Here is a 12368-nt window from a genome sequence, read left to right on the forward strand (position 1 = left end):
CTAAGATAGGAGAGTGAAAAAGGGAGATGAAGCTGTGCGTTTGCGAAAGTCTGCGAGTGTGTGTGTGATAACAGAACGTGTGTGTGCGTGTGTGTGTGTGTGTGTGTGTGTGTGTGTGTGTGTGTGTGTGTGCATGGTTTGGTGGTTTATCTGTTAGTGTGTTTGTGTGTGTGTGTATGACGTAGTGGAAGAAATTAGTAGCAGGACTGGTTAGTGGACGCTGTAGACAGTGTAGGTAGAAGGTCAACATATATACACACACACACAGGGTGATTCAAAAGTCGCTATACATAAGAACAATTTATTTTTTATAAGAAACAGTTTTTTTTATTTAACTGTTTCTTGTAAAAAAAAATAATAAATTTTTCCTATGCGTGATGACTTTTGAATCACGAGCTTCTTTCAGTTTCCGTCCACCAAATCGAGGCTACAATAGAAGACACTTGTCCAAGGTGCCACGCAGTAAGACTGAACCCGGAACCATGTGTGTGTGTGTGTGCGCGCGCGTTTTGTTTTGTTTTTTCTTTTTTTCTATTTTGCATTTTTTTTCTTTAAAAAATTCATGAAGACTAAACTATTGAAACTGAAACAAACAAAGCCAGTTCTCACATCTTTTCCTTCCTCCTCCGACTCAGATTTTACATTTTTTTTTTCTTTTGCCAAACTAGAAACTTCCCAAATGCATGACTTAACCACAATTTCTCTTTGTTGAATGTTTTCCTTTTTAATTCATGTTTTGTTGTTTCTCAAATTCTTTTTTAAAATAACAAATTTAATAATAAAAGAAATAATAAGATTAGGGATTAAAGAGTGACAAAAAAAAAGCAGCAAACCTAAAACCGACGTCCATCTGTTCGCAGATTTTACAACAAAAGATGAGCGAATCACTTGTTTTAGTATCGCATATCTTCGAGGAATCTTAGAAACTTAAACGAAATTCTTGCTTTTGGTTACAGAAAGACTAAACTTTATCTCCCAATACTTTCTATTATCTGTTTAATTATAGAAGCTATTCCTGTTGTTGCTGTTGTTGTTGGGTGGTGGTGGTTGTGATAGTGCAGTGGTTGGTATTGGCAATGGTGGTTGTAGTGTTGCTTTGTTGTTGGTGGTGGTCGTGGTGTTGCTATTGGCGTTAGTGGCGCTAATTGTGAGGCTGTTGTGGCCGTCATTGGTGGCGGTCGTCGTAGCGCTGGTTTTGCGAATAAACAACAACAGCAACAAAATTATAGTTAAACCTCATTTGAAAAGAAACCAAAACCTTAAAGAAATATTCGGTAAATTTTCATTGAGAACACCCGAAACCCGAAATTATATGTAAATCTGAGACTGCCTTCTTTAATTTTCTTTTCGAAATTTTAGATGGTCCAAACTAATGAGATTTTAAATCTGAAATTCTTTCGGCACTGCAGAGCACAATTTGTTTAAAGTCAATGTTAAGAGCCCTATAAAATATCGTAGAGAAGTTGGGGAGGTGGGGAGTTCATGTATTTCTGAATCGTTGGTTAAGAAGTGGATCAAAGTAGCCTGCTGCTTGGATCGAACCTTGGTTGCAGATGGACGGGACAAAGAATTTCGTACATAGCCTCCATTTTTACATATATGCAAGAGATTGAAGTTGTGGTGCACATACGTTGTTTGCTCGGAGCATGACTATGCCAAATGGCATAACTATATAACAGAGAGCTATATACTGTATGTATATATGTATGTGTATGTGTATATATATATATATATATATATATATATATATATATATATGGGTCATATGAGATAATGGAGAGAGCGAGGAAGATTAGGAAATTGGTAAATGCGAAAAATTAGCGGTAGAGAAAGGATGAGTGGTGAGGTACTGCAAGATTGATTTCTGTAGGAATGGTAAAGTAACGAAATTACAAAGGATTAAAGGAGGAGAGGGAGGTAGAAGGGAGCGTTCGATGGATGCACTTTTCATAAACGGGAGAAAGAGAATGTATTAGATGAGCGATGGTGATTAGGTGGGTTACATGGGGTCTGGTGAGGAAGAGGGAGTAATTAATCAGTTGGAGAGGGAGTAGAGAAAACAAACAGAGAGAGAGAGAGAGAATGAAAGAAAGAATTGTTTTTGATTCGCAGGAACGAAGAATCGTTTAAACGAGACGAAGAACAAAGAAAAGAATGAAGTCTGAGGAAGAGAGACGGATGTTTGACCACTAAAGATGGTCACTGCATCCCTTTTGATCTCCGGTGGACATTTACTGCTTCACTCACAAACCTCACCATCTCTCTCTTTCTCTCTCCCTCCCGTCCCTAATCTTGCATACATTTACTACCACCAGCACCACCACCACCGCCGCCGCCGCCGCCGCCACCGCAAGCGAAGTCTTTGGTTCTTCCAAGCTGAGTTTACGGCAAGTTTGTGTTGCTTCAGGTGTTCAACCTCAAGGTCTGCCGTCTTCCCACCCCAACCCACACCTCGCCCCTTCTTCACTCTCTTTCTTCTCTCACAACAGATTTGCAAAGCAGTTTATTAGTTTCTTCTTATTTGTTTTACTTTTCATTAGTTACTCTATCTCACACACACACGCACACACACACACAAGACGTGTGTTTGTGTGTGTGTTAATGATTTTCCGAAAATCTAAATAAAACCGTCAGGTGCCAAATACTTAACGAAGGTTTAAGGTTTGGGGTTCTGTTGGGGCAGAAAATTGAACGGTTAACTGACTTTCAAGACATTTTCGTTAAATTTCACCAAACTACGGCCTCCAACTTGGAACAAACATAAATACACACTCACACACACACACACACACACACACACACACACACACACATACACTCACTTCTATATATTTTGCTTCTTTTTCTAAGGTCAGCAATTTTGGGGTGAGAGGTCAAGTTCATTACATCGATTCCGAAGTACTAAAAAGCAAAGTTGACTTCGGCGAAGTTTGAACTCAGAACACCTAAAGCCGGAAATATAGCTAAGCATTTTGTTCGCCGCCCCGCTAAAGATTATGCCAGTTCGCCAACTTAGAGGCGATTCTGTAAACTCGCTATCATATTAAGATTAAGTTGGAAGGGTCATAATGAATAGTGCATGTACGTGTGTGTGTGTGTGTGTGTAAAAGAAAAATTTAAGAAAAAATAAATATTTTAAACATTCAACAAGAGACAGCCCCTCCCCCCAAAGGAAGGAGAAAATGTTGACCTCTGTTTTTCTTGTTTATTTGTGGTGTATTTTCTTCAAATTTAGTGACACATTTGTTCTGTACAGCTGGAGGATGAAATACACACACACACACACACACACACACACACACACACACATTCCTGTATATATATATATCATCATTTAACATCCGCTTTCCATACTGGCATGGGTTGGACGGTTTGACTAAAAACTGGTAAGCCGGGGGTGCTGTACCAGGCTCCAATCTGATCCGGCAAGATTTCTGCAGCTGGATACCTTTCCTAACGCCAACCACTCCGAGAGTGCAGTGAGTGCTTTTTACGTCCCACCGACATAAACACATCACTGTTTCACATGTTTGTCCCCCATCACCATTTCACAAACGGTGATGGGAGAAAAACATCGATACACGCATATATATATATAGATAGATAGATAGATAGATAGATAGATAGATGTACACACACACACACGACGGGATTCTTTCAGTTTCTGTCTACCAGATCCACTCATGAGGCTTTGGTCGGTCCGAGGCTATAAAAGTAGAAGTCACTGCCCAAGGTGCCACGCAGTAGGACTGAAACCAGAACCATGTGGTTGAAAAGCAAGCTTCTTACCACACAGCCACACGTTGTCAAACCCCGACAGCTATATCATCAGTACCTCTCGTCTAGTTAATTGCCAGCTCTCTTGAGTTTTCGTTGAAGTTGTTGCTTATTTTGGGTTGAATTGTTCAACCAAATACTTTTTTAATATACTCGTTGTTAATTAAAATTTGTTTGAGTTGTGCAAATTTTTGTTTCACTCTGGCGTCGTGGAGATGGGGTCCTCAGTGGTAACATTAAGTAGAAAATTTAGTAATCATGTGAACAAGCTGGATACATTGTTGGTTTTTGTCTTTCCTTTTTGTTTTAGCTTCTTAACGTATTACTGTGTTGTATATGTATTGTTTGAGGTGGGGGATTAAAAGACAAAAAATCTACACTAAAGAAAAAGAAAACTAACGGAAAAAAAATTTTGAAATTAAAATAAGATTTCTAAGTGTATTTGTGCGCACGTGTTCGTTTGTTTGTCTGGGTATGAATTGTATTATATACATTGACACGGACACATACGCACACATACACACATGCACACACACATATATATCTATATGGATAAATTCGTTCTCAGTACTTCAGTTTGATATATATATATATATATATATATATATATATATATATATATATATACGGCAATAAGAAAATGGAAGGGGATCAAGAGGTGATATTCATCAGCTTTTAAATAATATATTATGTCTATTTATTTATCTAAAAAAAAATTATAACGATATATATACATGTATAACATATTATGCTTTACATTTATAAAAATACCAGTAATTATTAAAATATATAACGTAGAATTATTCTACTTTCTATGTTCTACGTTATATATTTTAATAATTGCTGGTATTTTTATATATGTAAAGCATAATATGTTATACATGTATATATATTGTTATAATTGTTTTTAAAAATAAATAGACATAATATAATGTCTAAAAGTTGATGAATACCACTTCTTGATCCCCTCAATTTTCTTATTGCTGTATAAATTAAGGGTAAAACAACTTTTTGCCCTCACCCATTTATTACATTCAGTAGTGTAATTGCCATGCAATAAAAAAAACACTTGTGTATTAATAATTGGGTATTCTACCAGCAGTATATTGGATAGATGTTATCCCTTAGTTGGTTGAATTCACAACCTCTAACTCTCTTGGAATTATATATATATATATATATATATATATATATATATATATATATAAACAGAAGAATAAAAAGAAAATGGAGATTGGGAAGTTAATAATTGCTTATTACTAACAGCAAATTAATCATCTTCACTTACAGGTGTTTCATGAGGTTAACACAATCTCTAATCGAATTTATATTTATGTGTGTGTGTGTGTGTGTCTGTGTCTGTGTCACCCCTGCCGCTTGTCCATCAGTGTTCGTATGCTTGCGTTCCAGTATTTTAGTATTTTCTGTAAAAGTGACCGAAAGAGTAAGTACGTGATTTGAAAATAAATACTAGTGTTGATTTCTCCGACTAAACCCTTTCCCGCGGTGCCTCCGAAAGGCCGCAGTCTAATGATTGAAACAAGTAAAAGATAAAAGATGCGCGCGTGTGTGTGTGTGGAACAGGTCTCTGCTGATGCAACAGCTACACAGTTAGTCTGACCTCAGTATTTCTTTTTCCGTTTCGTTGGTGGTTCTTTTGTGTTTCTCTCTAATTATAGATATTTGCATGAGTGGGCGTAACATCCATAGAGATAACTTACTGCACAGAGAGAGAGAGAGAGAGAGAGAGAGAGAGAGAGATAATCTTCTGAAAACTTAAATTGCCCTCCCCCACATTTCATGCCCCCACCCCAAGTCCCTTCTTATCACAAACCACACTTAGCTATTGCCGTTCTGAAACCTTGAGAAAAATAACAATAACAACCCATGAAACCCTTTAACCATACTGTGAACATGTTTGAAATATAAACACCTTTAACTGGGCTGAGATACAGCTGTGGAAATATTGCATCAATGACTGGATCAGAGGCAGTGGGTTACGGCGAAACAGCTTCAGCTGCCACACGCACACACGCACACACGCACACTAGCATACACTAACACTCGCACAGACAGACACACACGCGCGCGCACAGATCTTATGGTAAAAAGAAAAAAAAACATGCAGTGACATCGATATAGAAAGTTGTATGGTCAGTCTGAGTATTATGCCTTAAAGAGTACAACAGGCGCTAGATTTGTTTACACAAATGAACTCGTCGTAAAATTCATCTGCACACACACACACACACACACACACAAATATCAAAGCGCAAGTATGCCCATACACCCCTCGTGTGTAATCATATTCCAAGAAGACTATCACCAGACCAAAGCACACACGGGTTTAATTAGAGTAACGATCAATCGATTACTCTATCTGTCTGTCTGTTCCTCTTTGTACACACACACACACACACACACACACACACTAGTTATGGGATTCAATACAACCTGACGTAGACGGCAGAAATGGCCAGGTACAGTAAGACAGGTTCTATATTTCTAAATTTTTACTTTAGAACAGGGTTATATTTTAACTTTACAGCAATTTCCTTATTCATGCCGCAGTGTGTCACGAAATCAAGAAGATTAAGGATCACTGTCCAATTGTGACCCACAATCCTAATGTGTGTGTGTGTGTGTTCGTGAGACAGAGAGGGAATACGTGGGCCTATTTATGGTTTACTACCTTATCTCTCCCTCTCTCTCTCTCTCTCTCCTTCTCTCTCTCTCTCTCTCTCTCTCTCTCTCTCTCTCTCTCACACACACACGTCATTAGCTGACTGCAATCAAAGCCATACATGCATGCATATATGTATACTTTCTTCCTTACTTGCGACTTCCGTTAACTTTGATATAAGTTGTAATTCAGTGAGGTAGAACCGTGTACAAATTGTTCCAGATGGACTAATAATAATGATGATGATGATGATAAAAGCTTGGTTATACAGGAGAAATTCGACACATCATTTCCGTACAAACACTTCACCAGCAACAACATTAGAGTACTTCCTCCCTTCTCTTTATCATTTTCACTTCTATCTAGCTAGCTAGCTAGCTAGCTAGCTATCTGTCTATCTGTCTGTGTATCTTTCTGTCTTTCTAGCTGTCTGTCTATCTTTTGTACTATTTTGCTACCTGTCTGTCTTTTTGCCTATCTCTCCGTCTATCTAACTATCATCATTAATCACCTACATTTTCTCCTTCTCTCTCTCTCTCTCTCTCTCTCTCTCCCTCTCTCTCTCTCAGCTTTTCTCTCTCTACCCATTCTTCTCCATAATCTACTTTCTACTTGCTTATCATCTCCCCTTCATTCAAATGTACCTAGGTAGTATTGGTATCCGTTATTGGTAGCATCAGCAAAAAAAAAAAAAAAAACATTGCGTCTAGTGAGAGATAAATATCATTTAATACACACAGGATTTAAGTGCGTGCTGCTACAAGTTTCATGCCTCTGGAAATACGATGCTTGGACAAGATTGTATAGTGAACCGTGTATTTTCAAGTAATCATTGAAGGTCGAGATATAACATGGCTACTCTTTCAGAACACGCGAAAGAGCGAGAAAGAACGAGAGGAAGGAAGTAAAAGAAAAAAAGTAGAATAACAAAAACGAAACAGAGAGGGAATCGAGATAAGAGTTGCGATCCTTTGGCTGGTTAGAACCAGAATTAATATGGATGGTATAATTCAATGGTGGTAGGAGGTTCAAAGTTTGTGTGACTGTATGCTTAATTCAGAAATAGTGTTTTCCAGTTCCATTATAGAAACTTATCCAGATGTTTACATTTAATAAAAGCTCCGAATCTAGAATTCAGCAGGTGAGCAGATTTTATAGATCTAAATACAAGATGAGACCTTTCGACTATAAGAAATCTGCAACTTCTTGACCTATTAATGTATTGTTGAGAAGTGTATATAGATTAAAAGTGTATTTGAAAGAAATGGAAAATTTTAAAGTTAATGAAGTTTCCAAGGGAAATTACTTTAAAGATGGAAATTTTTTCGGGAATAACGATAAAGGATATACTAAAGGAAACGAGATACAAATATTTCCAACAATTTCAAAGCATTCGTAACCTTCATTCGTTTAGAAATTTAAAACTATACACTAGGTATTTAGGAGAGAGTTTACAAGTTAACAAAAGTTCGGATTTTACATTTAAACTTGAGAACTGAGGCAAAACATAAGCAGTTTTCAATGAGATACAAGTGGCAACTCAGTTGTTAACGAAAATTTGTACGCCTATAATTTAGTGGGAAGGCAAATAAAACAAAATGATGTGGGTTTGTCTATCAAAACCCCACTACAAATATATCTGGATAGTGCAGTCTCAAATTCCTGTCTCGGTTAATAAACGAATGCGTATGCTGCAAAACATGTGCTTTAAAAAGTAAAGCTCGATTAATGCAACGCAGGACTTTGCTCCACATTTTCTTTGTATTCTGTTTCTATGTGTATTTTGGCACGTTGTATTAATGATTTCGTCAGACGGTTACTATTAAGCAGGCAGTTGTACAATTAGTACAGTTACAGGGCACTGACAAGCTGTATTATTTATGGTAAAAAGTCACTTGGCATTGTTAATGGGACGTGCAACGTTTTTACGAGGAGCATAGTTAACATCAATCGAATTTTTGAAAAAGAATTATGTAGTATGTGTGGCTCGTAGGAAAGAGAAGGAAAATCAATTTAAGAGACTCTTCAGTTATGTTTGTTCTCATATTTAACCATACACTGGATTATATCAGAGAACATTTCGTGGCCCGTTTTTACACTTTTGAACATGAAGTCTTGGGGGATTTTGCATTTTCTTTGAGAAATGACTGTTCGGAGAGCTGAATAAGAGAAATAGTTGGTGTTATCTACCTTATTGTTGACGTACCAGTGGAAGTTACGATAAGTGGCCATCGAAATTACAAGCTCAGTTTTATTGGGTATGAAAGAATGTTCACTAAAGTAAAGCGTGTGTGTGTGTGTGTGTGTGTGTGTGTGTGTGTGTGTGTGTGTGAGAGAGAGAGTGAGAGAGTGAGAGAGAGAGAGAGAGAGACAGAGAGAGAGAGACTGACTGACTAAGCATATAGAGAACATTAAGGAACTCGTTCTCTGCAGGTGGCGAGACAGCCAATGCGAACGCGTGACTTCTTTGCTTGCTGTCTTCATCACCATCGCCGTCATTTGTCATCATGTTACTCGCATCTCCTTTCTTTTATCGCTGCCACAAAATGATTTGAAGGATTTCGCAGTTATTGTCCTTCAACACTCAGTTGACACTTTGACGGACTACGTATACATACATACATATATAGTCGTTTTTCGTTCCCAGTTTTCAACATGTGTTGTTAATATTATTATTGTTATTAAGGCAGTGAGTTGGCAGACTCGTTAGCACGCCAGGTAGAATGCTTAGCGGCTTTTCGTCTGCCTTAACGTTTTGTGTTCAAATTCCACCGAGATCGACTTTGAATTTTATTCTTTTTGCGGGGTGGGGGTCAATAAAATAAGTAGCAGTTGAGTTCTGGGGGGGAGGGTGTCGATGTTATCGACTTTACTCCTCTTCCGGAATTGCTGGCCTTGTGCCTAAATTTGAAACTAATATTAACAATTATTTTTACTTTAGGTATTATTTTTCTGATACTTGTGTGTGTAAGCATGCGCGATCGTATGCGCGCGCACAAACACGCTCAAGCATGAGAAAATTATGCAAAAGTGTAAAATTAATAATAATAACAATTAAAAACTGAAATTTTATACCATTATTACTAAACACATATGTGTGTAAATGTGTACGTTTGTGTATACTGGTGTAAAATGGTACGTTGAGTCGCGTTCCTCGGATGCGCGGGCGATGAAGCGAGAAAAGCCCGTGCGCAGCCTGTCACGTCTGCTGCGTCTTTCCGCGACTTAAAAACTAAATGAATTTAATGATAATTGCATTAAAAAAGACTGCATTTAATTTATTGATCTATCTCTGTATAGTCCCGCTAACGATTTCTCTTTTCTTTTCCAGTATGTACCTTGTTCATCGAAAACTGACATGAGGAAAGACACTTGGAAAGGTTGTGACGTCGGAACTGTTCGCTTTTGGACATGACAAACGTAATTGGAATCATGGAAAAGATGATGATGTGGAAGTTCTGGAAGACAAAGAAATGGAAAGGAATGAGGAAATAATTATAATAATGGTGATGATGATTATGGTGATAACGAACTTCAAATTATTACCACCTGGACCTCGTTACTTTAAAGACACGATCTGTGTTAACGCAACACAATCAATAATGTACATAGGAAAACAATTTTTTTTTTTTTGCTCACTTCATGTGTTTTTGTTTGACAAACCCAAAAAGTCAATAAAACTCAACTAATTAATATACAGAAACCATACATACATACATACATATATATATATATATATATATATATATATATATACATATATATGCGTACATTTGTCTAACTGCAAACGTTGTTAAGCGTGGTTCATCAAGCAATTTCAAAGACAACAGAAGCAAAGCCTCTGCAATAAACGAGAACGTTTTGATATGATTTTAATAAAATTGTTTCCCCAGTATGTCCTCTGCAAATGAAGAAAACTAATGGAATTATTATTACCTTCTGTGAGGGTAGTCAGAATCAGTAGAGCACTGGAGTGTCAGTGGACAAATGCCTTGCACTGTTTTCTTAAATTCTGATTTCAGTCCCCAGCTGGGTCCACTTTGCCTTTCATCCTTCTGGGCGCTTGATAAGAAAAATATCAATGGTATACTGCTGTTGGTTCAATTGAATTTCCCTCTCCCTACAAATATGTGGCTTTGGGCCAATGTACGAAAAATAATTTTAATCCCTTCCTGTTTTTTTTTTTTTTTCTATATCCTATTGTCAATTAAGTTCACTTTGGTTTTTTCCACGCATCATCTCCCGTTCTTGATTCAGACATTTTTACAAACTGGACTTCAAAAAATATTGCCAATTTTCTTGCTCTTGTAAAACAGCAGGTTAGGTATATATATGTGTGTGTGCGTGTGTGTGTGTGTGTAAACTTTCAGTAGCCGAAACTATTGAGTATTGTGTCTGTTTGAGTGTAGTTCACAGAAAATAAAAAAATAAAAACTTAAATGACTAAAATGTTGACAGCTGGCCTGGACAAAATGGCTGTAGCATCGGCAAAGCTTTCATGCTTCTTTTTACTGTACAGTCCTTGAAAATATGACTTATATAAAAGAGAAAAAAAAAGAAACAACAATATATAGTAATATTTCATTACTATTAATTTTATATTCTATTTGTGTTCATTTTATGTTCGTATTTTGTTTTGCTTTTTTTTTTCTTCCTCACAGCACAATATTTTTTTTTTTTTTTGGTTTGGTTTTAAGGTAAAAATCATTTCCAAAACCTTCGTAGTTCTTCCGTCACTGGCGAGCTCAGTGTGCATGGCGTACCTTTTAAACAGCTGCAGGTTGACGGTTGCGATACAAACATGGAATGAACGGAATTCCAGAATCTCGAGGTTCTGAGGGGAAGAAACTGGCATAGTAGTAGACGATGGGTGCAGAACTAGGCCTAAACACAATATGAAGAGAGGGGAGACGAGTGCGAAATACTTAGGTGCAGGAGACACGAAACCAGCCAGATCCGAGAAGGATATGTCCATGTAGCGTTAGAAAGGGACTGTGGTTCAGTAGCATCCCGCATGTGTGTGTATATATATATATATATACATAGTTGGAATTTACAAAATACAAAACGAAGACAGGTGTGTAAACAACAAACAAGTGTATTTGTTTAACGCTCGGAAAGTGAGAAAGTCTTTTACGTTTCGAGCCGACGCTCTTCAACAGAAAGGAACACGAGGAAATAAACAGAGATAATAAAAAAAGAAAGCTTTAGTAGCTAGCGGTCAATCATGGCTATATATATATATATATATATATATATATATATATATATATATATACATATATATATACGCAAATAGATGTACAACTGTTACTGCTATGTTTAGATCTCCACGTGGATTATCCTAATCCGGTTTGCTTCCTCGATATTTGTTATACAAAGTAGTATTACTGGTTATGAACTAGAGAGAAAATGTAAAAGAAATAAGGATAGACACATCGACTTTAGCTTTCATCCTTTCAGAGTTGATAAATTAAGTACCAGTAAAACACTGGGTCGATGAAATCGAATTATCTCCTCTTCCAAAATTGCTGCCCTTGTGGCAAAATTTGAAACCAAGGTTAATATCAATTAATGCTTTCAACACATTATGTTATATGTGAGATTCGACAACACGTGACTCTCCTACAGTCAACCAATATTAAACGAGCAGAAATTCCCAATCCTAAAGATTAGCGCCTCCAAACATTTGTCTCCACGCAAAAACCGGGATATCATTTCACACATTTTCACTTATTTTTTGTCTTTTATTTGTTTCAGTCATTTGGCTGTGGCCACGCTGGGGGACACACACACACACACACACACACACGCACACACACACACACGCACACACACACACACACACACACACACACACACACACACACACACACACACACACACACACACACACACACACACACAC

At 37.2% G+C, this 12368-nt stretch overlaps 1 protein-coding gene across 3 annotated transcripts in view; it reads left to right on the plus strand.

The window, feature by feature from the left end:
- Positions 1 to 11059, plus strand: part of LOC106871228 (uncharacterized) — a 68782-nt gene extending 57723 nt beyond the window's left edge. For all 3 annotated transcript variants that reach the window (XM_089356946.1, XM_089356947.1, XM_052970345.2), the window contains one exon: positions 9792 to 11059. In XM_089356946.1, coding sequence (XP_089213072.1) covers positions 9792 to 9875 — 84 coding nt within the window. In that variant the 3' untranslated portion in view covers positions 9876 to 11059. The remainder of the gene's footprint in view (positions 1 to 9791) is intronic.
- The last annotated feature ends 1309 nt before the right edge of the window (positions 11060 to 12368 follow it).

The sequence above is a fragment of the Octopus bimaculoides genome, chromosome 9 (genome assembly GCF_046866305.1).
Source record: "Octopus bimaculoides isolate indiv1 chromosome 9, ASM4686630v1, whole genome shotgun sequence".
NCBI lineage: Eukaryota > Metazoa > Mollusca > Cephalopoda > Octopoda > Octopodidae > Octopus > Octopus bimaculoides.